Source organism: Mycetomoellerius zeteki, unplaced genomic scaffold, assembly GCF_001594055.1.
Source record: "Mycetomoellerius zeteki isolate Tzet28-1 unplaced genomic scaffold, Tzet1.0 scaffold68, whole genome shotgun sequence".
Classification (NCBI taxonomy): Eukaryota; Metazoa; Arthropoda; class Insecta; order Hymenoptera; family Formicidae; genus Mycetomoellerius; species Mycetomoellerius zeteki.
In genome coordinates this window covers 46,785-72,663 of record NW_017257697.1, presented here as the reverse complement: position 1 = coordinate 72,663, position 25,879 = coordinate 46,785, and the positions used below count along the sequence as shown (strand labels likewise).

At 32.0% G+C, this 25,879-nt stretch overlaps 1 protein-coding gene across 1 annotated transcript in view; it reads right to left on the bottom strand.

Moving 5' to 3' along the window:
- LOC108728971 (forkhead box protein D3) overlaps positions 1 to 23,745 on the bottom strand; it is a 42,452-nt gene extending 18,707 nt beyond the window's left edge. Inside the window, 3 exon segments of the mRNA XM_018457840.1 lie at positions 7,698 to 7,830; positions 14,538 to 15,022; positions 23,550 to 23,745. Of these exon segments, the coding sequence (XP_018313342.1) occupies positions 7,698 to 7,830; positions 14,538 to 14,591 (187 nt within the window). The 5' untranslated portion in view covers positions 14,592 to 15,022; positions 23,550 to 23,745.
- Between the last annotated feature and the right edge of the window lie 2,134 nt (positions 23,746 to 25,879).

The following is a 25,879-nucleotide window of genomic DNA, read 5'->3' as shown; positions in this document are numbered from 1 at the left end:
TTAGACGTCGACGTCGGCGTCGTCGTTGTCATGACGTAAAGAGAAGAGTATACGCCAACGGTACGCAAGCTTACATGCGTTTTCCACAATGAACCACGTACATAAACACCGATAAGATTTCGAAATTTTTCACTTCCTGGTCCACTTCTCTCTCTCTCTCTCTCTCTCTCGCTCTCTCTAATTAATTATGTTCTAATAAGGTACATTAAAAAAAGAAAGAGGAGATAATGAGTGATTTTAGCTGCCAAGTTTCATTTGTGTATGCCTTCTTCAGTTCTAATAAGCTTATTAAGTTCTAGATAATATTATCTTTTTTACCTCACATTTTGGTCAGTCCTTCTCTCTCTTTGATATAATTCTTCTACTTCTATTTATTATTTTATAATTATTTTGGATTATCTTTTCTTCGCTTCTTTCTAAATTCTTTGGAGTGAAAAATTGAGCCAGAAAAAAAATGGCTCAATTTTCAATCTTTAAGAGTGACATTTGACTCTATAGAGTGATATTCATTCTAAAACTTTAAGAGAGTTTTTGCTAGCATTTAGATTATAAACATTAAGATTATCACAGCTGCTTCAATTTTATCATCACATGATTTGATATTATTGTCTGCGTTTGTCGAACCGTAGACGTGCTGTTATTTGACTTAAAAAATTCATTATTTAACGTTTTGGCGCCTTTTCTCATAAGAGAAAATCGAGACGATCTGTCTAAATGATGTCATTGATGATGTCGAAATCACGATATCTAGAATTTTATAGAACGTGGGACCACTCGCTTACGTAAACTCGCGTTTATCGATTACGCCCAAGCCAAGCCAGCGGCTTGCGATTCAACGACGTGACTGATTCGGTACCACGGTTAATTAATTAATTTCAGTGAGATACAATGAGGATTTTCGACATGAATATAAACAACATGAGCAGAAGGATAATATAAAATATCTCGCGAAATATCTTCGCCTCCTTCAGAAATTTTTTTTCTCCATGCGTCAAAAACGACGGCGGCTACGATGCGTCATTATCACCATCGCTATCGTGTTTTGTGATAGTAAATATGAAACGCGAGCGGCCTGTTTTGCACAGGCGTCATGCCCGCCATCGTCCGGCATTGATTAATCGAGGAAGTTCCCTCGCGGCGCGGCGCAATCGTCAATAGCGAGTAAGAACGTGAAAACACAAATGAGCGAAGTCGAGTTGATTACCTAACTAAAGTAGAGCGTTACGAGGAAATCCGTAGAGTGTTTTCGACGAGGAAATCCGTTCTCATGATTGGCTCTCTCTCTCTTTCTCTTCCCCCCTCTCCCCCTTTCTCTTTCTCTTTGATCGACCGTATTTTTCCTCTACTTGTCTATATCATTTTAATGCGGATTTTATGTGATTACTAATACCAATCAGTAAAATTGAATCATCAGAGAAATACATTGACAGTTTGCATTAATATTGTTACAACTTTACGCGATTAATATTATTGACAATATATATCAGTTTTACAGACAATATACAATATATTTCAGTTTTATGTACCTACATAAAGCTTATTCTACAACTGCATAAAAATAAATAATTTCCAAGGAACATCAAGTCTAAGGAAAGTCAAAATGACTTTATTTTGACGTCAGAATAATGATTTTTGGTTACAAAATTTGATTATTTATTGACATTAAGAATCAAAATTAAGTTATTTTGATTTTTTGTTGACTTTTAGGTATTCCTTGGGTTATAGTTGTATGAATTGACTAATAACAGTATACTCATATATGAACAGAATATGAAGAGAATATTCGACTATGATCGATCAATTTTTACGACTACTTAGAACGCTTATACGCTTACGCAATTGTAGAATGAGTTTTACGGACAGTTTTGCTTACACAATCAATAATTCTATCAGTACCAAATACTAACAATATTATTGATGATGATCCGGATTTTTTGAATCTCGAGTATCAGTATAATTACTTGCAGTAGGGGATGTAAGGATACTAATACTCGATAATTAAGAAATCTAATCACCATCAATAACCTACAACAATCAATCAATATTAATCAAATAATCGCATACAATCGCCAATGTAAGGCAGCACAAGTTGTTAATCGTGTGTGAAATCCACGTATTTAAAGAATAACGTAATACACAGATGTTTCAAATCCTTCGTTTGAGTCTTCTTCAGTGTAATGATAAAAAAATATTCATTCATAATCGAATATAAGAATAATGGAAATGATTATTTAAAATATCGTTAACTATCGTCACTATTATAAATGAAAATGTCGTATGTCGCATCTAACAAAATATTCAAATCAAATTTCAAATATATAATAATGTTAACGATGGTCTGTTAAATGCAACATGTCAGCACCAAGACTTTATGAGAATACGTATTGATATTGACAATATTATTGACCGTATAAAGTCCCTATAACGATTGTCGTCGATACGCATTGTTGAATTCGCTTGGAGTTTGTATAGCTACTTTATTACACGCGATCGCTCAAAATTACCTTGTAACGAAATCATTGCAGGAACCAAAATTAAAGCGAAATGGACAAGCATTTGTAAATGAATATTTGTTACCTTTTAATCAAAACATTAAACGCTAAAATATAAAACTATATAAAGCAAATTTTTTTAAGCACGAATAATAATAGTTTTGCTGTTTATGCCCACAATAATTATTTATAATTTTATTTTTAGTTGTGCTTACGATATACACATATTTCCAGTAAATTTCTATACGTTATCACTATATCAAATCTTTTTATTGAGTCTTTCACGCCAATCTTTATACAACAGTCTAGTTAACGTAATCTTTTTCTAAATCTATGATCTTAAACTTATTTTTTTAACATCTTACGAAAATAATTATTCTAATTATTCTCAGTATATGATAATCATTAATTTCTACCGAAGTACATTACGCGACTTTATCACGAAACTTTAGTAGTGTCTGTTAACTTTTATAAAGCCGCAACGAAATATACGTGTAATAACTCTTATCGCAAAATTAGCGATCGCCATTGTTTACTACGCTGTAGTTTGATGCAAACACTCGATAATTGCATCCATGACCCTATTTCAAAGTAAATAAACAGGGTCATCGCTCCTGATTTTCCTCAAAAAAATTTATCGCACTCTTATGTATTTAAGAAAAAAGAGAGCTATTACATTAGCCATCTATGATCAGATTATATCGGAAGATTGCAAAATAATTAAAAATGTTACAGCTGTCGAAATTTGAAAAAGCATTTAGCTTATTAGCAGCTTTGCGATATATGCAAGAACTTGAGGAACTTCTCCTTCCACAAGTTTATATTAAATATTAATAACGTGTTATATTTGATATTAATTTCTTAAATATATTAAATATATTAATAAAGTTTTAATAAGTTAAATGCGTTGGATTAACACATGAAATAAGTAAAAAAATAATTTAATTATATAATGCGAGGAAATATAAATATATTCCATCGTTCAAAAACAAAACTTGAAATTTAAAATCAAGCGTATTAAACGACAGCATATCTCTGATATGAATGATTTTCTGAGATCGTTTGGACATTCTAGATTTCTCCAATCGTACAATAAACCATAATACAACCAGGCTGCAGCACATAGTCAGCGACGCAATAGTAATTAGATCAGCATTTAAGCGATAATCGGCTATCCTATAATTAGACGTGTCAGCTATTTCGTACGACTTTATCGTGCGGTCTTTATTGCCTCGATAAACTTGCGCCGTATAGTATAATCGTTATTAAGCGGCAAATAGAAGAGCCGCGCGCGAACTCTATAACGATGTAGAACGTGAGCCGTGACCCCGTGGCGCCGGTCGCACGTCATACATGACTTTTATTTTATAAAATCGGCACAAAAGTCCGATAGACAATCCCTCTACATCTCAACCCACGATGGCTCGCGCGTGCGCGTCTTAAATTTTCCCTGAAATTCATGAATTATCTATTTATCAGTGTAGAAACAACTCGGAAAATTGAAATTCTGTCTTTCTCTTCGACCCACTAGAACTGATGTCAAAATCAGCAATTATGGACATATACAGGGAGATGGTTTAAATCCCCCCCCTCCTCCTAGTAACTCAAGCGTCCTACATAATTATTTTGATAGTCCAAAAATTAATTTCAGATCTATATCTGACTAAATTTTTAGATACTTCAGCAAAACAGTCCTTTCCGTATGGAAATTCATATTTAGAAGTAATAATGATATAACTTGACAAAGAATTAATCTGTTCCATGAGAAATTAGATTCAAAACAAGGGTTAGAACAAGATAATTGCCGATACTTCTTTCAACCGGAGTGCCGGTCTAAATGCGAACAGCGCGGCGGGATTCATGAAGAAGCTGTCGTCGTTGAACGATACGTCGGCTCTTCTCGCCTTGAGAAGCACGCGCAGCCTTCCCGGATTAGCGACCATAACTCTTACACGCGAGCCCTCTAAACACCCCGATTCACGCGATGTGGATCTAAACACGCGATGCCTCGTTGCTACCGCGCATCCTCTCTCCTGTTTCAGCATCCATTCTGGACTGCCTGGCGAGACATCCTTCTAACTGCAATTCTCTTCTTCTAACTTGCCTCGTAATCGCTGCCCTCGTTAGGCGAATTTCAAGGCGACTTGCAATCTTTCAAATGTCATATTTTTGCATAACTTTAAGTGATATAATTGAGCGAAATCAGGTTAACAGAAACGTAAACAACAACATGTAAATATGGATATGGTAAAGATAGTTCTTCATACTGCAGCCTAGCGTGCATGTTTAATACTTTCATATTGCAGCAGGTTTTTTCTTTTCATTCGTTAGAAAATTTTGCATTGAAAGAAAAGTGTTTAGTATTTATACTATAATTGCATGGAAAAATAATTATGGTTAGAAGCTCCATTTGTATAATAATTACTCTATATTATTAGTAATAATAATTATATTTACAGCTCTACGAGTATATATAAACACAACTAAAAATATGTAATTGGCATCGAAAATGAATTATGCCGTAGTTCATTTACTACATACTATTATAGTATGTAGAAATTGTTTATCTAAAGTAAACTCAATACAAGTATTAGAAAATTGAATTTACAATCAACGAACAATATTAGCAAATTTACATTTTTCTAACCGTAAAAAGATCATGTCGCGTCATAAATTTCTTTATTTCGTCATTAGAGTCTACTCTTCAATATACTATTCTATTAATACATATTATAATTATTATTAAATAATACGTGTTTTACTATTTAATAAAGTAAATGTACAATACCAACTTTGGTTGGAAACTATTGAAATTTATATTAGCTTTAATATCTAGTGTACTAAATTTGATATAAACGTTAAATATAATACCGCCAAGTATTATATTTAATATTACCACAGTAACAAACGTAGCTAACATCAACACCGTTCATCGATTATTAGTTTATAATATGAGAAAATTACATGCGAAAGCTCCTTTACTCTTTGCATATCGCCCTTCGAATAAATATTTGTTGCGCGCCTTTGATAAGCTTTATCTCAGCAAAAGCTCGAAATTATTATCGATTATCTTCCCGGCGTATATCTGCGTAACACAGAGGACATCGATAGTCTTAGGTTTCACCCCTGTGAGTAAGAGACCGACGGGATTAATTGAGCGAGCAGGAGCCATGTCGGCGAGGCCATATCTTGGTCTATCTATCTATCCGGACATTCAGCGATTAGCGAATAATAAAGTTCGTAATACGAGCCCCAACGACGGAGCTGCGCTTATCGTGCTCTTCCTCTCCTTCTTTCTCTTTCTCCGTCTATATCCTCTCCGTAAATGTTCCTTGCCGACCGACCGACTCAACGATCGCACGTAGAAAGACGAGCCCCCGGGCAATCGTATACCGGCGATACGTCGACCACCGTCGAGCGACAGAGAAACTGTCGACGAGAAACTCGTCTCGATATCCCGTCAAGAATGAAGAATGAGAAGAATGCCACGTATCTAGCAGCAATAACGAATCCTTTGATTCCGAAAGATCTTGCTAATCGAGATCGCAGTGTCCTCGCGATCTCGATATGCTCGGAAAATTTCTCGAAAGAGTACGGAAGGGATTTGGAAATATATAAATCTTTTTAGGAGAATATACGTAATGATAATACCACTGCCATGATTATATGTGTGTTAAGTTTATTGACTAAGAATACAATTAAAATAAAAAGGAAATGTTTCGATCCTTCCTTTTGAGTCTTTTTTTAGTATTGACTTAACAATTACATATGTCATAATTAACTATAGACGTAAACATTTAGTATCAATTCCAGTAAATTATCACAGTAAAATGAAGTTTAGCACATCATGGCACTTTAATCTAGTTCACTTTAAATTAATTTGATACTTAACTATATATATTTGACCATATCAATTTCTGTTTACTCAAGTTTCTACGATCATGAATTTATACTTTAACAGCCTATTATTTTATTTTTAGATTCTTTATTTCAAAATGCTTATTTCAACAATTATGCAACACTATGCAATCTACTTCATTTTACTGCAAAAAAATTAATATTAAATGTATAAATCTATAGTTAATTTTGATGTATGTAATAATACTAACAATTAAGTCGATACTGAAGAGGATCCAAAATGAAGGAGAAACATTTACTTTTTGTTTTAATTATACCTTTAGTCAATAAACTTTGTATACAATCAAGATTGGCTCTCAGAATATTGACATTATCATTTCATTTGTTATTTAATTCGTTAGAGCTTAAACATTTCAATCCTTTCAGGAAAGTCGACACAATTCATAGATCTATTCATATTAATTTTTATTTTCTTAATCGTATTATTACTTATTAGGACTTATTAAGACGGTGAAGACACATGATATTGTTAACGCAACACGGAATACCGGTAAATCGTCAATGCCGCTGCTGAACATTAAATCATAAGCGTTTCGTCACCGTGTGATAAATTGCGGGATATTTCTATGTTCCGTGGAATTAGGCGCGCGACGTCGACGACAATTTCGTCGGTGGAGGAGAGACCGTAATCGTGCAGAGGCGCGAGAATGTGTGACTAAACGCCGCGCGGAAAGATCGGGACTCTCCTCTCGCGCGCCGCAGGCTGTCCGTGGTATATCATTCTCTCTCTCTCTCTTCTCCTTCTTTCCTCTCTCGGGAAAGTCATCTCTCGCGAAGAGACCCTCCCTCGCGACGACAAATGCTCTCGACTACAGTTTTGTATTATTAGAACGCGGCCTTTAGCAACAACCCGCTCGGCTTCTTTCCGCCGAGGCTTCAATTCAGGAATTCATCCGGATTAGATTGCTATATTATTTCCCTTATTCAATCAATCTCAAATTAATTGAAATTAATTTAGACATGCGAAAAGTAGAAAATTGATATAGGAGTGAACATCTTTACTGATATCGCTCATATTTTTTTATAATGCGCAAACCGCCGATAATGGGAGAATTTTTAAGTTTGTTTTTTATTTCTTCACTAGACTACGCTAGAACTTTCTTTCTCGTCAAATATCAAACATATATCTATTTCATTTAAGTTCCAAAAGTGTACACTAATTCAGGTATAGAAAACAGACTTCCTGCGGATAAATAAAACTGATTTTTTCCCTCGATTCATTACGATGTTTAGATATAGTAAAGTTTGGAGACCACAAGACGCGTAACGGAAATAATGAAGATGTACCTTGATGAAGAGGCGGCAGGGGTGACGGCGGAGACAGCTGAAATGGCTCCTGTTTGATTTTCAGAGAATGAGGAGAGTCCTGCATACTGCTGAGTCCTGCGGAGCCCAGATTGCCATTTCCCTGCTGCAGCTCCTGAAAACATCATTAAATTAATGAATCCTTTTGTTCTTTCTATGTCTTTTCGGCAAATAAAATTGTTCGTATTACATACATTTTAGTATTATTCAGAGGATTGAGATTATTTTGATTTCGCATTGTATGTATAATGAATAATTATTTGTATAAATGTCATATTATGTACAGTCAATATGCAGAAATGCGAAAGATATATAAATCAAATGTTTTTACAAGCGAGGTATAGCTTCTCATCAACGAATACATCAATATATTCTGGATCAAATAAATATCCTTGCATAACATTTAATTATTTATAAAACTGTTGGTCTTGTATTTTGGTATTATTCAGAGAATTAAGATTATTTTGATTTAATATAATGTAATAAATAATTAATACAATAAATAATTAATTATTAGATATATATAGTTTAAATATATATATAGATATATATAGACGCCATGTTGATATAAAGTCAATATACAGAATATATGAATATCGAAGGATCATAAAAATACAAATTTAAATATAAAAGCTATATTTCTCTCTCTATAATTAAGGATTTAAAATTATTATCATTTTTATGATAGAATAAATAAACTAATTAAAGCCATAAATATATATAAATACCAAGTGAAGGCTATTATTACGCACCGATTAAAAATACCAAAAATAACTTAAGTATACATCGTTAAGAAAGATTCGGTTCATCGAATAGATCAGTTATTCTACGGAATGAGATCCTTGAAAAGGCTCGTACAGCGTGGACGCTGTAAATCTTCAATAAAGGATGCCGCATCGACGAAGTAAATTCACGTTATCCTAAAATACTTCCTAAAACATAGTCACTCGTGTAGTAAAGTTGGAACTCTATGGACGGAGGTAAACGAACCAGGGTAATCGCAGCGGGACAAACCAGGGTATAATCGCGGCGATAATAAAGAAGTTCCTTCGAAGGAAGGAGAGAGAGAGAGAGAGAGAGAGAGAGAGAGAGAGAGAGAGAGAGAGAGAGATAAAGAGAGAGGTGAAGCGAACAGGCGGAGCAGGCTAAAAGACTTTTGGCTTGGTGTTTGCGATGTTTGAAGTGCCGTCACCGGAAGCTTACAAACACCGACTGGGTGTTGTGACATCGTATTATGCTGAGGCGAAACTTACGATCTCGCTAGATCGTTAATTTGCAATCCGGTTTTACGGGGCTCTTAGGTTGCTTCGCGAATTCTTAGTCGCAAAACTCGATACTGATCTTCGAACGGCGAAAAAATAATTAATTGAAGATAATACCTAGTACCTTATGCCAATGCATTCATTAATTTATTTCTAGTTTTTAAATCCGATTTTCTTGAAAACAAGAGATCTAAAAATCAAGACGGATAAAAAAATTTCATATCTTCAACCTTTTTCCTTGACTTTGTGATTAATACTGATAAGAAACAATTTTGCTTATCAATTTCTTGGAAAAATACAAGGTTCATAAATAAAATAAAACGTATTTTTAAAGGAGGTCAAAATCGAGAAAAATAATAGATTGTTATAAAAAAATAAAGAGTTCTCCATGATAGAAAATTCATACATTTTTTCAATTTTTTGACAGTTCGAAATTTCATACAGTTATTGGATAGTTATATTAACTCTGTTTAATAACTAACAAGTAACCCTATCTTTGTGTCACTCGGCGATTTTATTGAAACTCAATAGATTTGTAGAGTAGTCAAAAATATTAGATGCGTATTTTTTTATATCGGTAAAGGTGCAGTTTCAAAAATTAAAACGACCCCTTGTATTTATAAATCAATAATTAATTCGTTGAACTTAAGATCAGGTATTAGATCTATTTTTGAGTTTTATAGAGATATGACAAAAGGTTTTCATATTGTTGAAAGGAAATTCAATATTGGAATTATAGAAATAAAAATGGCGGATCTAATAAGGCAAGCTGATAAATTCAAACAGTCTCTTATTTTGCTCTTTGCTGAACTAGGAAATAATTAACGAGGAGATGGATGGAGAGTCATCCTCATTTTGTTTTTTTATTTTTGTCTTTTATTTATTTTTTTATTTTTTCTTTTTTTTTTAAATAAATTTTTTTTTAAGTATATATTTCGCTCGTATTCCGCAAAAGCAAAACGTACAGAAATCAGGTCAATGATCGAGCCAATTAAGATGTATAAGTTAAGTACAATTAAACCATTTATTATGTGAAATCAAAAGAAAGTACATTTCGTGACCACGGGTCATTTCTTCAGCCAATGAAAAACATTAATAATTATAACATGTCGCTAATATAATATTGGACATAAACGCAATAAATAAAATGTAGTCGCTAATATAATACTGTCATAACGTAAAACTTATTGTGCTAATCTTAAGCTCCTTGTGTATAAATTATATAATACATATTGTTGGTCTCGATGCAATTGTCTTTAGTCACATTAATTGTTAATTTTCTAAATAGATTGGTCATCGAAATTTCGTTATTAAGTGAATATCAGGTGACAATCGGAATCAATGGTGTAATTTACTTTGTAGTCTAATGGTTCTTTTAAAAAAGAAAAATATGATGTTAATATACGGATAATTTTGTAAATGAAAATCAAAGACTTACATTAAATCTGAGGAGTCACAAGATCATTCTAGCTCCGTCAAACGCACAAATTCAAATGAAAAGACAGGTACGGAGACAAACAAGAGAGGGTCAATATCAAAATTGTTTTTATTTTTCTGTTCTTAGAGACTTTAATGAATAACAATAAGATTCGTCGTACTATATCTTTTTGTGAATTTATGCCTCTATTTCGCACTTATTCTTTGATATGCAGCATTTCTGAAATCATTCTTTTATTGTAATTATTTTTAATATCTAAAATGTTTGTATCTTCCCAATTAAAAGTATGATTATAATTTATTATGTATTCTGTGAGAACTGTATGTCTCGATGGGTTACTGTTAATATTGCTTTTTTTTAATATTAAATCTATAGAACCCTACATGTGAGAACACAACTAGTAGGAAATAAATGCCTTTAACGATCTAACTGGATTTTAAGTGCTTGTATAATTCTGTGTGAATTTATATATATAGTCTTTTAAACTGCACGCCGAAATAATTTCTCAGTCTCGAAATAATTTTTTTAGATTTTTCTTTTTTTTAACTACAATATTTCTTACGCCTCGCTTATGTTTAACTTTATTCCAAAAAAATCTGTCATACACGAAGAATTTAATTTCTGTAATTCCAATATTGAATTTCCTTTCAACAATATGAAAACCTTTTGTCATATCTCTAAGACTCAAAAATAGCTCTAATACGTAAGCTTCAATGAATTAATTACTAATTTATAAATATAAGGGGTCATTTTTGCCCTTAAAACTGCACCTTTGCCGATATAAAAAAAAATACATGTCCTATATATTTTTGACTACTCTACAAATCTACTGAGTTTCAATAAAATGGGCGAGTGACAAAGGTAGGGTTACTTGTAAGAAGTAAAACCATTTAAGAATCTAAGTTAACATTTTACCTATAGTTAAAACTACTCACAAAAGATGTATCAATCTAATCTATCTTCAGTAAACATTTACTGAATAAAAACAGGACAATAATGGACTATATTTAATTAATAATAACCTTTAATACACACCTTTGGGTCATCCGTGTCCTGCGAATTTTTTTTCTTTGATTTATATACAACAATTGTACATGTATAACAATTTTATTATAAATATACAACTTTACAAATACTTTCTAATGATGTCAAAATATAAGTAAAAATTGTTTAATAATTTTTATATATTTGTAAAAGTGATGAAAATTAATTCAAGACATGAAAGACCCATCGTGCGTAGTAAGAGTGCCAAAAACTAATAAAAGGTGTGTACTAAGGATTAATAATAATTTATTAATATTGTATAATTATATATATAATATAACTTAAATAATATTTTATTAATAGAAAAAATAATTGGACGAGTGCACACATTTTTCTCAAAAATTGCTTTAGAGCTACTGAATCAAATTCTCATCGAAGTTCTTCTCTATTTACTACGTAGTATTATTATAACTAATGAAAATATAGTAATATTAGTCAGTAACTGGATGGATGTCTAGAAAAACTGCATGTACCAAGATTATTTCTCAAATAATATAACAAGATGTATACAAGCTATAATGCTTAAAAATTAAATAGAGAAATAAAGAGATCGAATTCTATATATATCTGTAATTAGAAACTTTACGAACATATAGAGTGAAATCGTTAAAAATTTAAAAAAAAAATTATAATTATAATTCATCGTGTCAGTTTTATCGTACCAAAAATAGTTCCTAAGATCTTATGGTTTCCAATCAGAATTCACAGAATCGTAATTCTGTTATATTTGCGTATATTACTGTTCTCATGGACACTCAAAAACCTCGTGGTAAATCCATGTTACAAGAGATCAACATGGATCAACGACAAAACAGACAATATTTTATTATCGCAATTTCGATAAAAAGTATCTTACTCTCGTTTGTTACTTTTCACACGATACTTTCGCGTGATATTCATGAACTACTCTCAGGAAACGTTTTGAAAACCAGTTATTATGAATCGTTCAAAAATTATCTACGTCCCAACATCTTTATTAAAACAAGGTCAAAGAGAAGAATTTTGCAATCGCTTTTCAATGTTTGTGTACACAAAAAATCGCGCAGAAGATTAATTTTTTCTTTAAATATAAAATTTATTTACTAAAAACTTTTTGAGACAGTAGCAAGAAAATGTTTGTAAATTTTTAGGTAAATAATAAGATTTTTAACTGTAGAAACTAGTATAACTTATCTACTTCTCTTTAAGTCCGTCTACATACATCTTATTTTATATCAAGGAAAGAATTATTTTGCTGAAAGATCTACAAATTTTGTTGGATGGATTTAAAAAAAAATTGGTTGAAAACTTACTGGTTGCAAAATATCAAAATTTTTTTGCAGCATACTCATCATTTTTGATAAAATTATTTTGATAGTATTTACACCGAAATTATTTTCAAATCTGTATTCAGCGAAAATTTAAATCTTACAGCAAAATCGTTCTTTCTCCGTGTTAGATTTCTAATAATTGTAGAACGATCGAAATGTCTAATTTTCTAAAGGAATACAGAAGGTATTAATATTCATCTTCCTATTTAATCATCTCGTTGAAATCCTTGAGAACTCGAGTGAACAACGAGCTAACGAGCGGATGGTAATCAGAGTTGTTATCGATTTTTAGCTCGTGTTCGCGAAGTTGATCGCCACACTAGACTGATCGATGGAACGACGCGCTCGATAACCCAGTTTTAATCCATTCACGTCGTGGACAAACCGCACGCGAATAGGATCTATGAAGTTAGCATGACATTCCATTAATATAAAAAAATGATGACAGTTCTAGTAACACTTTCCATAGTTCCACAATTTCTCATGAAAATAAAAAAAATTTCGCATATTTTATAAAGAAAAACCAAAATTGAAGATATAGCGTGCTAACTTCACAAATCCAGCGATATTGAAATCTCTCTGACAAGGAATTTTTTTACCAAAATCATTCAGTAAATTGGAAATCATTAAATTCTATTTAACTGTACTTTCTCTTTTCGTTATTTTCTATTTCCAAAGTTCGCAACTTTTTTTTAAGATGTAAAAAAAGTCTAAGAGGTATAAGTAAAAAGAATTTTTTAACAAAATATACTGATAGAATGAATTCTCTCGATAAAGCTGCTCCAAAATATTGCGTGAAATCATTGTGGAGTAAATATCGTAGAAGACATGAATCGCGAGTCGTTGTGAAATTTTTGAGGTTATGACCCGCCCGATTCGTTTTCTTTTTCGTTCTCTTATTCGAAGATAACGAGAGCGTGTGTGACGATGTTAAGTCGATCGTCTCTGACATCGTTCTGCGAAATGGGGAAAATCTTCATGAAAAAAACGAGTGATAGAAAGAGCAATTGCCAAAATGTAGATAGATAGGATAACGATGGTTCATACTCCATATATTAATAACTTATTATCACTACAAGTGAAACTAGAGGCATTTCAAGTATCTCATTCTAGCATTCCCAAGTATCTAAATAACTGATTTAAATTTCTTATTCAACTTCGCGAAAAATTTTTAATCAATTGCGTGCTTCAACCTTTTTGACACACAAATATGGTGTTCACACAAATATTATATCAACTATTTAAACATTGCCATTAAATCGATGCTTATAAAAATTAAAAATATTAAATAGTTCTAATTATATAATAATTACTTAAATTAGGTCAGAATGTAGATTCGTCAAATTCGCATTCAATGTCCGTTTCCACCAATGTAGATTGACCTTAATCTCGGTTCAACTCATCTAATTCCAATATGCGTTTTTATCAATGTAGTTTAATTTTAATTTCGGTTCAACCAACTTTCCATCTTTTTCGTATAGTTCTAAGAATTAAAAAAAAGATGAAGATTAATTTTAATGTAAATTAACTTCCAATGTAGATTAACATCAATCTTAGGTCTTCTCTTCATCTTTTTTTATTTCTTAGAACTAGAAAAAGATAAAGAGTACGTTGAACCAAGATTAAAGTTAATCTACATTAATAGAAACGAGTATAAGAATTAAAAAAAGATGAAGAGTAAATTGAACCGAGATTAGAGTTAATTCAGTTAATCTATATAGATGGAAATGAGCATAAAAGATGTTTTCACGAACTTTTTTCCACTTACCCCAGAAACAGGGATGATGTGTGAGACCATCCTGGACCTGTCCACGTAATTCATAAAGGCGTTGGCCGTCGCCGCTGCATTTACCCGATGCTGCTGCAGCTGTACCCAATCACCAGTCGGGCTATCCACAATTGCACCGCCGACGGCTTCGACAGATAAGGGTAGAACAATGCCTCCGAGTTCGTCAAGATTTTAATGTCCAGACTCTTGTTTCACTGACACTTCGAAGTCATGCGATCGTTTCATGCTCCCGGGATCGTTCGTGATAAGCAAAACACTCGTTTCACATCGGCGACACAATTCATATAATACCGCAAATCGTTAAAGGAAGCTAAAATTGTCCTGGATATAGTATGGTAGGAAAGTACATCGCAAGAGTGATATTGCGATCTCGCACTTTACATCTTCAAGAAAAATGCTTCGTGATAACCGAACGCGAAGGTTTCGAAAGATTTTCTTGAACCGGAAAATACGATTGGGAAAATCTGTAACAGAATAAACATACATTCTTTTTATTTTCTGTAAATAATTTCTGTAATGCGCTTGTATGCGAAAGAGAAAGAATTAATCAGGAAACTATCAAATTGATTGCTTAGTGAGAAACTTTTTTAATCATATAAAATAACAAATTTAAAAAATTACAATTCAATTAATTCAAAAATCAAATTTAAATTTACAACTTCGGCAAATGAAACCAAGTACTTTTATGATTTTTTAAATAAATATTGTATTACATTTATTATATTTGATTATATATTAATTATATATGTATACATATATAATTAATTATTAGTATATCGTTTTCCGCTAAATATAAATATCTAATATTTAACAAATATATTTATATTAAACCAAAAAACGATATATTAAAGTTATTTTTGAATGTAACTCTTGAATGTGTGTAATCATTAAAGATAATAAGTAATCTTGTTTATGTTGTTATTTTTAATTGCCGAAAGTTACGCATAAAAATTTCTTTATCAAAATCTCTATAATTAATATGTATCACGTTAAAGTTAGACTGTACATAATTTTTACCGCTTGTCTGCTTTCTGAAGTGTCCGATTCGCAATCCATGTACAATGCCGAAAGAAAAGCTGATGCAGTCATTAATGTAATGTTGTCCCGAATTAGGTCAGCTGACTCAGCGAAAACCCATACATTCGCAGTGTCAAAATAATAATTCAACATACTCGGTCTTACAACTGATAAGAGATTAACTTCGTCGTGGCCTTCGGAATGCAATCAGGAGAAAGAAAAAACAAAAACAGATGTATGAACTTAATTATCGAAGCATCCGTTACTCCCGATGTGTTTTTTTTCCTTTTTTTATAATATATATTTCCCTGGACTGGGATCGATTCAGCTAGGCTAACAAATTGTCGGATTAATTCAATCTATTTCTATCATTATTATAGATTAACTTTAATCTTGATTTATAATTTACTCTTCATCTTTTTCAAGTTCTTATATAAAGAGGCTTTCTACTAATAGGCTATTAGTAATAAATCAGAAATCAGAAGCTAGATTGACCAATCATAGTCGATTATTCTTCTCACATTTAACTGTGATTGGTCAATTCCCAGATTCAAACTTCCGATTTATTACTAATGGTTTATTGTAGAAAGCCTCTTAGAGCAAGAGTACAGATTCTTGCGCATAACGCATAAGAAAATCAACTAATCAGAGTCTTTTATTTCATGGAAAGGAAAGAAATAAAGAATTTTTATTGGTTTATTTTCTTATGCTTTATGCAAGGCCTTTAAAGGCTGGAGCAGACCTTTGCATAACGCATAATGCATAAGAGAATCAACCAATCAGAGTTTTTTATTTCATGGAAAGGAAGGAAATAAAGGTATTTGATTGATTCATACGTTATGCAACATTCTGTGCTCTCGCTTCTAAAATTCGAAAAAGTTGAAGAGTTAGTTAAATCGAGATTAAAATTAAATTACATTGAGGACATAAACCAACATAGCAAATGTGTCTAAAATACATCTTAGAGATATCTTAAAGATATAATTAGGGTAGAGAAAGGTCACCGATATTGATATAGGTCTCCTAAAGACATCCTCTTATTTCTTAGAAATAATAAACTAACCTTTGCACCTAATACTAATAAAAACATGATCTGTTTAGCTAATTAAAGAAGTACAAACTCATAATTCATATATATTGTGGCTTATTTCTATACTAAATCAGCTAAAAACAAATTCTATGAATCCGAGAAAAAAAATTCTTACGGTGTTTTTTTTTGCAAATTGCGTAATTAAAATAATAGTGACTGTATTATTGATAATATTATGTCATTTTTAATGTTTATAGTTTCATAAATTAGTTTTCTTTACAGAATAGGATATATCTTTATTTATAGAATAGGAAAATGTTGGCATTTTTTTTATATATATGTATATATTGCCTACTATATGTCAGTTTTGGAGCCCGTTTTGTCAGACGCTCATTTTGTCAGACGCATCAAAAACTTAATTATTGCAAAATTGCAAACAGTATTATAAAAACTGCTTATACTATCTGATAGAAGACACTTTTTAGTTTGTATTTATGTTTTTGAAGTTGTATTTTTACTTTTTGTTTAAGAAATATTGTCTAAAAACAAAGTATATCGGTATCGGTGACCTTCTCCTATGTGATATCTTTAGGATATCTCTCTGATGTGTATTTCGGACATTTCTGCTGTATGGGAATGAAATACAAAAAACAATGTATGATCGCAAACGTGGGTTATGTTTGATCAGAAACTTTTAAAAGAGTTTTGTATCCACATTCGGCGAGTCCTCCGATGCAATTCCCGGTATGTACAAATAGACTGCATTAAATTGAAATTTATCATTATTACAATGCTAATAAGGCCGATATCAGAAGACAAAACAAAGAAAAAAAGGAGTTTCAAACGATTCGCGGTATCGAAATTCACGTTCCAGCATGTTCTAAACGAGCAATGACACCGTCGGCGACGCGATGCGTTATTTTCACGAGAATGCCAGCACGAGACGAGAGACGCGATGTCTCTACACGCCGTCGGCTGACAGTTTCGGAGGGATGACGAGCGCGCAACAGCTGAGCACTTAGCGCCCTTATAGTGACGATTTGGAAGGAAAGGGACACCTTGGGATCCCCGGGGACTCATCGAGACTTCCGCCGGCGTTGGCCGAAGAGAAACCTCTACTTCGTCTGTATCGTAAATCCTGCCCCGAACGCGATGTTTACGATTTTTCGGGGTCGTTCCCCTTTTGATTTAGCCTATTCTAAACGCTTCTTTAAAAATTCTCGGGAATTTTTTTCGAAGAATCATGAATTAAGTTAATGGAGCACTTTTATCGAACATTCGCACGGTTAACCGGGCCAAAGATAATTTATACATATATATCTGTTGACGGGAAATCGCTTGTCCTTCATTCTGCTCTTCCCGTCGATTAGATTATGTGTTTGTTAGGCGATATTATATTTTTATATCTTCACTAATTCGTAATTCGCCGTAATTCTGTTTGTAACGAAAGGTCTGTTGCGAGAGGTCGCGGGTGATAAGAAAAGGGTAAACAGTTCTATTAATCAGCGATCTTAACGTTTACATTTTTTGAACCTTACTAATGTGTATTTACAATTTTAAATGTTTCCAATTTATTTGAAAAAAATTTCGCGAATCTCACATATATATAATTCGTATTTTTAAAAAATATTAAATCCACAATTACACGTAGAAATGTAAGAAAATCTTGAAATAATTTCTTACTTCTTGTAATACTGATTCCGAATTCTCTTTTCTTGGAATATAATCTCACTCCAAAAAAATGAAAATACTGTCATATTGAAAAAGAGTGGAAAAAAAAAATATTTGCATTCTTTTTCATGAATAAGAGTGCAGATTTTCACACACTTTTAGAGTGAGATTCACTTCAAACAAAGAGTGAAATTTATTTTCTGTGGAATGAATCTCATTCTAAAAAGAGTGAAAATCTGTATTCTTATTCAAAAAAGAGTGCAAATATTTTCATTCTTTTTTAATAATGACAATATATTCAGTCTTTTGGAGTGAGATTTCATTCCAAGAAACTTATACGAAAGAAATGCGAGCTGCCAGTAAAGACATGAATTCGACTAACAATAGATTACTTTAAAAATATCATAAAGAATCAATATATTTATACTTATTTATCAAGAAAATTAATGCTTGCCAAATCTAATTACTACAATCTTTTTATTAAGATTTACTCCAAATTTCAGAATATTGAAAAATTTTTTTTAATTTTTCTATATTTACTCAAATACATTTTATTGCAATAATTATTTCATTATATACAAATATATATCTTTTGCATATTTATAAATAAGGAAATTTCGACTTCTCTTATAATTCAAGTTAATGCAAAAATTATATACAGGGTGTATCTAAAATAACGTACACTAATCATATAGTGTTATAAAAAACTGAGTCGAAAAGTCCTCTACCATTTTGCAATTTTCATAATAATTAACAAGATATTAATTACTAAAAGTCGCTGAATATTGATTTTCAATAATTTTTTACCCAAATACTATCAACTTTACAGAAAAACTGCAACAGACAAAAATCAATTATTTTCTTCGATTTGAATAAAAAGTTATTGAAAACCAATATTCAGCGATTTTTAGTAATTAATATCTTGTTAACTATTACGAAAATTGCAAAATGGTAAAGGACTTTTCGACTTAGTTTTTTATTAAAAATAGCACTGTATGATTAGTGTACGTTATTTTAGATACACCCTGTATAAGTATCAATTGTTAAAATGGCCTGTTTTTTATTAATTTAAAAAAGTTATGCAATTATATGTATAATTGTACAGGTAGCCACAGAGGAGGACATGCAAAGTCCCGAAAAAAATGTCCCGAAAATTGAAAACTACGACAATGTCCCGAAAGGTCATAATCTCGAAATCTTAGAAATGAGAGATAATTTCAAGAAGAGTAATTTAAGGAGTTTCTACGTGAAACAAAATAAACACTTCGTAGATTTACAATATACATTTTTACATAATAATGAATGGAATAAAAATGTAAGAAATGGAAAAATATTAGGTAACATGCGATTTAAGAAGTTAGATTATGGTGCGATTTAGGAAACTAGAGCATTTTTTGAACTTTTATTTATTTTATCTATAAAAAAATGTAAAGCAAACTTTAATCCTATTAATTTAATTTTAATAATATTCTAATCACGACGAATGGTCAAGACTTAGGCTATTTAACTTATATAATATTTTCTGTAATTCTGCTATGAAATACGTTGAAAAATAGCAACGCTATCACGATTTTTCGATCACGATTCACGATATTGGCTCCTCGCGAAATTCAAGCTAATATAACTTTTTTCAATTTTGCTTCCACATAGTATCCTTTTGTGACTTTTCACGTTCACAAAACGTTCATTATAATTATCTGTACGTTTCGTTTTTTTCCATTTGTTGTTTACGAAGAAAATGTACTAAGAGCCAAATTGGCTCTTACTATCTTTCTAGAGCAATCGTCAAATCCGGTCCTTCTAGTGTTAAGAAATTTTCAAGTTCACAACTGTGGAAAATGTGTGTGAGATTGTGAAACATAAAATTTTTCCAAATCATTACTATTTAGAAATTAGGAAAAGTCTTAGGATCATTATCCATATATTCCAGTTACAGATTAATAAACATATAAATAAATTATTTAACATATTAATAAATAGAAATCGTTTTTCATTGTTTTTTTGTTACCGCTATGCATCTTATAACAACCTTATTACCAGGTGTAAAAGAATAAATCAAGTTTGGAAAGCAAAAGAAAATTAAATATACATTTGCTTCGTCACCATAAAAAAATAGTGAAATCTCTTTTCTCGCTTCGGTAAACCAGAAATATCTTCGCTAGCAAGACACCTTAAAAGATACCTATTATTTAGCTTTAAATTCTTGTAAGTTCAAACTTTCACATTTAGACTGACATTTCATGCGTCATATGCCAAAGTTTTTTAAGTACGTTGATCGACTGCAGGATAAAGAGATTCTCGGATCTTTTTATCTAATAGCCAATCAATACTTAAAAAAATTTGTCGTACGACATATTTTTAATCAGCTTTATAGTGAATTCGATTGAACACACTATGTGTGTGTGTGTGTGTGTGAACTTGCAAGAACTAATTTGAACTAGTGCACATTAAAGCCGTTGTACACTGATTTAATCGGTGTAAAAGTAAAATGCAAACATTTCTAATTATAAAATACAAATTTTATTTAACAGTACAATAAAATGTATTAAAAATTTCATGGTTTAATCTGCTCTTATATTTATATTAAACACACACTTTTATATCAATTTGTGTACGACGGCTATTTAATGTGTACTATAGTCACACTGAGTGCGTTCAATCAAATTCGCTATTAGTTTTGAACTGTAGAGACTTAATTCCTTCGTGCCTCGAAAAAAAGGACACGCATACAGAAACGTGTTTCGATGTGAAATGACGATGTATTGACGTTAATCGGATTCACGTAAGTTGCAGAGGGCAGATGGCGCCGATCAGTCGATCGATCACCAACTCTTTTCCACTTAAGCGGAGAAAACTTCGCTTATCTTCCTATGTGCGTTACAGCAAAAGAAGAAAAAATATTTATCTTGCTGTTTAGTAAACAATCGCCCATTCGGACCGCTACAAATCGGCCGGATCGTGTGTGGAACTGAAGTTTACAAACTCTCGTGCCTCCACGAGTCTTTGAGATAGCCGAAAAAAATGTACGCGCGAAACCGACGGCACGCGCAACGATGACTTACTTCTTCTTCCACGCGAGTGATAATGAGGAATTTCATTCATCGCGTACCTCATGCGTTCTCTCTCTTTCTTCCGCCATCAATTGGTCTGTTCGACTTGAATCGAAAAGACATCTATTGAGAGTATGATAAATGAGCATTGGAGTATGATAAGAAAAATGTATAATGAAAAGCGAAGATAGAAGGAAGATCTAAGTAAGAAAAACAATGCATTAGATAATGATACAGAACTTGTTAGCTACAGAAGAGGAGATGGCAATCTTTGATCCTAATATTATTAACTTTTGATGTAATTCAGAATTGGTAGAGTAAAATCAAAACTTGTATCCCTTATTATAGATGATTTTTAAATTTATTAGAATATACTATACTAACTTCTTTTATAAGCTGGCCTTTGTGTATTAAATTTCAATTTTTATGAGTATTATTATTATAACAAGCTGGACTTAGAATGTTCACTTAATTTAATATATAAACTGTGAATAAAAGTTATCTTGTCATGGTGAGCTTCCCTACATCGAGAATATAAATGTCAGAAATTAAACCCAAATAAGAATGAAAGAAAAAGAAAAAAGAAAGGAAATATTGGAAATATCGAAATAGAGAATATGGAAAACTAATTTATCGAAAAAGTTTTTTGATAAATTAGTTTTCCATATTCTCTATTTCGATATTTCCAATATTTCCTTTCTTTTTTCTTTTTCTTTCATTCTTATTTGGGTTTAATTTCTGACATTTATATTCTCGATGTAGGGAAGCTCACCATGACAAGATAACTTTTATTCACAGTTTATATATGTTAGTTTGTGTTGTCTCTGAAGAAGGCTCAAAAGTGAGTCGAAACATGTAAGCGCGTTTAGTAGAATAAAGAAATTTTACGCTTTATGGGTGTATTATTTGCGCGACGTCTTCTGCGCCTGCTCTTATTGCCCTTATTCTTTCCAATTTCTTTTGAGCACTAATTAATTTCAACAAATCAAATGATATAACTTGTATAAAAAGAAATGCGTGTGAATACTAAGTTTATTTCGATCACAATTCAAATTTGCAGATGTAACATAAAGAATATAATAAGTGCATTCAATTAGACCCACCGTCAGCTCCGGAAAATTAATATCATCTACTTTAATTAATTTTCTAGATCGTTCAGCTTTCTAAATCGTAACGTTAAATATAATATGGATAGCGATAGAGAGAGGAGAAAGAGAGAGAGAGAGAGGCAACTGTGATCAGCTATAATATTGTATTTAACATTAATCTCAAAGAATACACCGATTTTTTGATAATATAAGATTTTTCATATAATAAGAGGATATTGTAAAATGTAAAGCAACGAAAATAGTACTTCAAACCGACACAACTGAATAATATTTTACTATAGTCGTTGCTTTATTGCTGATAATTTTGATAGATTCGTTTTTAATAATATTACAGATGCGAACGTGACGTTCGCCGTCGCTCAAAAGATCGATGTATCTTTACAGTAAAAAAGAATGTAAATACAACAATAAGGAGTTTATGGAAATCACATCACATTTAGATCACAGAAATGTAATTTATTACTACCCACAGATAATGGAAATGTATTGCATGTTCATGTAACTTTACATGTTTTTTACAATATGACCATATCCACTGTGATAACATCTTCTATTTTTAATTGCATATCAAACAAAACAAGAGGCTATCTTTATATAAAACAAAAGAAAAACAAAAAAAAAACGAAAGATGTGGAAAAACACGTAAAGAAAGAACAGGCTTGAGATTAATTTAAAAATACAGACATAAAACAGACAACCGACATGAAACAATTCGGCTATTATAGCGAATTTAATCAAATCCATGTAAAAATTAATTTACCAGATTAATCCATTCAGATCCAACATGTAAACAAAAAGTAAAAATATTTCGATCGTCAAGATTCATGGCGTAAATTGTACAAAACAATTCCTTCAGCTCCTTATCGTTGCAATTCTGTATGCTACACGTATCTTTTGACAACAATATTCCTCTAAACATAAAAGTATAATCCAATCAACGTAAAGAAAACTTCCAACAGTTGCAAAATAAATGTTCTGTTAGACGCGATTATTTGCTCATTGTTCAACTAATGACAGTAATGATTAATTATCAAGCGCTTCGAGAGACACGCTTGGAAGACCATCGCGTTCACGTGTCATCGCCAAAGGAGGGAAAAGAAAAATAAAACAATACCTTGAAGCGTAGATCCTCCGGATCGAACTTCCTTCGTCCTTCGTCGAGAGTCACTCCGTTCACCGCGTTCACCGCGAGTTTAAACAATGCGGTTTCGCGCCGCGGAAACTGAAACGCGGCGCGAGCGAGAAACAGTTGTCGCGGGCGCGAAAAACGGACGCGGACGACGAGATGAAACCGAGGCGAGAGGCGAGATCGAGACTGGGCCGCGAAAGAAACGACCGGCCGGATCGCGGCGTTCCGTAGCGCGCGCGTGTGGTACGACGCGAAGGGAGTCGGAGGCGGAGTCGCGCGCGTTTCGCGCTAACTTCAGACCGCCCTTCTCGACGCGCGCCGGCCAGCCCGCTCGCGGCAATTTCACGTCGCACCGTCTCGCGTCGCTTCCCCCGCATCAACGATGACAGCCTTTTTTTCATTTTCTTATGTTGGATACCAAAATGTTTAAACGAAAATACTTATGTAGGATTTCCTATATACATATATAGATTTCGCTATTTTTTCCTAACAATTTCAGAATTTTTGAAGAAGAAATAAACGATAAAGATTTCTTACATTATTAATTTTATTGCGAACGTTGTAATTGTAATACATATCGCAATTATTTATACGTATCGGTCATTTATTATAACAACGATATGACAAAATTGTGATTTTAATTTAGTTGTGCATGCAGAAAAAAATAAAAATATAAAGGAAAAACATACTTATTATAATTAAAAGAACATACTTTTATTCTTCTACGACTAGTTATTACCAAAATTGCATTTTTAAATTAATATTACAAAATTTTAATAATTTGAAGTATTCAAACTCATTTTCTAGAATACTTTATTTTTTTATTCATTATTATAACAAATGAGCAATAAATTCCTCATAATTTAAAGAAAGAGAGAAAGAGAGAGAGAAAGAAGAAAATAGTGAAAAATCTCGAAAAAATGATAAAATAAAGTATCCCAAGGAACAAAAAAAGATACCTATGAAAAATTAAATTTATCCTAATAGCGTTTCGCGCACTGCTTTAATCTTTCTGTCCATATTCAAATAATATTTCATGTTGTGGCTTATTAAGTTCCTATATTAATGCCCAATTTCTTCACCTCTAGATAACTTAATCCAAGAGATATCTCCTGGATAAGATTATTATCCGCAACTTATCTGGAAGTGAAGAAATTGGGCATAAGGCTTAAGTGTGTGTATGTATGTATGTGTGTTCCCAAGATTCTTCCATTTTTTAAATTTAAATTGAATGCAGCTCCACGATTAAGATAATCACAGTCCTTCATCATGATTCGTCTTTCATTAATTGCGATTGGAAACGCATCTCATGATGCATTCAGATATTTTGCATAAGCCACAAATCCTTTTGATGATTCTTGAAATGAGTTCTATATTTTCTGACATGAAAAAAAGTTATCTAGCATTTCTTTTGACCATTATCCAACTTGATCACTTTTAAAGATGTATTATAAATTTTTAAATGTACAAACTGATCTCAATGACAGACACTTATTCGACCTGCGAAAAAGTCGTGACAGATTGAATGTCGGCCGCGAACGAGCAAATTATTATGTAATTGCACTTACGTAGCGTTTTGTGAGACGCATTAAGCAACTGTTGTTTTGCTTGATCGCTTAATCACCGGTTAGGATCGATGTCAGGAATTAGGGTCAAGAGAACGATATCGCGTCGAAATCGCTGACTATTGTCAAAGGTATCGCGAATCGCAAGCACGAATCATATTCACGAGAAAAATACCGCGAAGATACGATTATTCGACAATTACGCTCCTCGCAATATGTAGGTATATTGTATCAAATCCACATAAAACATTCTTTTTTATTTCAGCTCCTTTGTACATTAATGTGAAGATGGACGAATTAATGCGTTTTGTTCCAATAATACATTCGCTTGATTACAAAATGGAAATTTGAGATTATTATTGAGCAGCCCGGTAAAAACGAAATAATAAATGTACAGGACGTATTCGAATATAGAGTTCAAGTACCTAAATGAATTTTGTGAATTATGGATATATATCTTATTCTCTATAACAGATTTCAATCCCAATCAAAGATAAAGCTTTTTAGATCAAATTGCGATAACGCCCGAAGGATGACATAAATAAATAATAAAACTTCATCTTTTCCATTAACATTATTTAATATTAAAATTTCATACATAAGAAACAGAGAGAGTAGATAGATAAGGCGTTTATTACTGTTCTATGTTACTGTTCTATGTTAAAGAGCAAGCCCTTTAAAAATATATATAGACAATCAAGAAGAAAAGTACAAAAAAAAATAATGTAGAATATATAAGAAAAATTATAT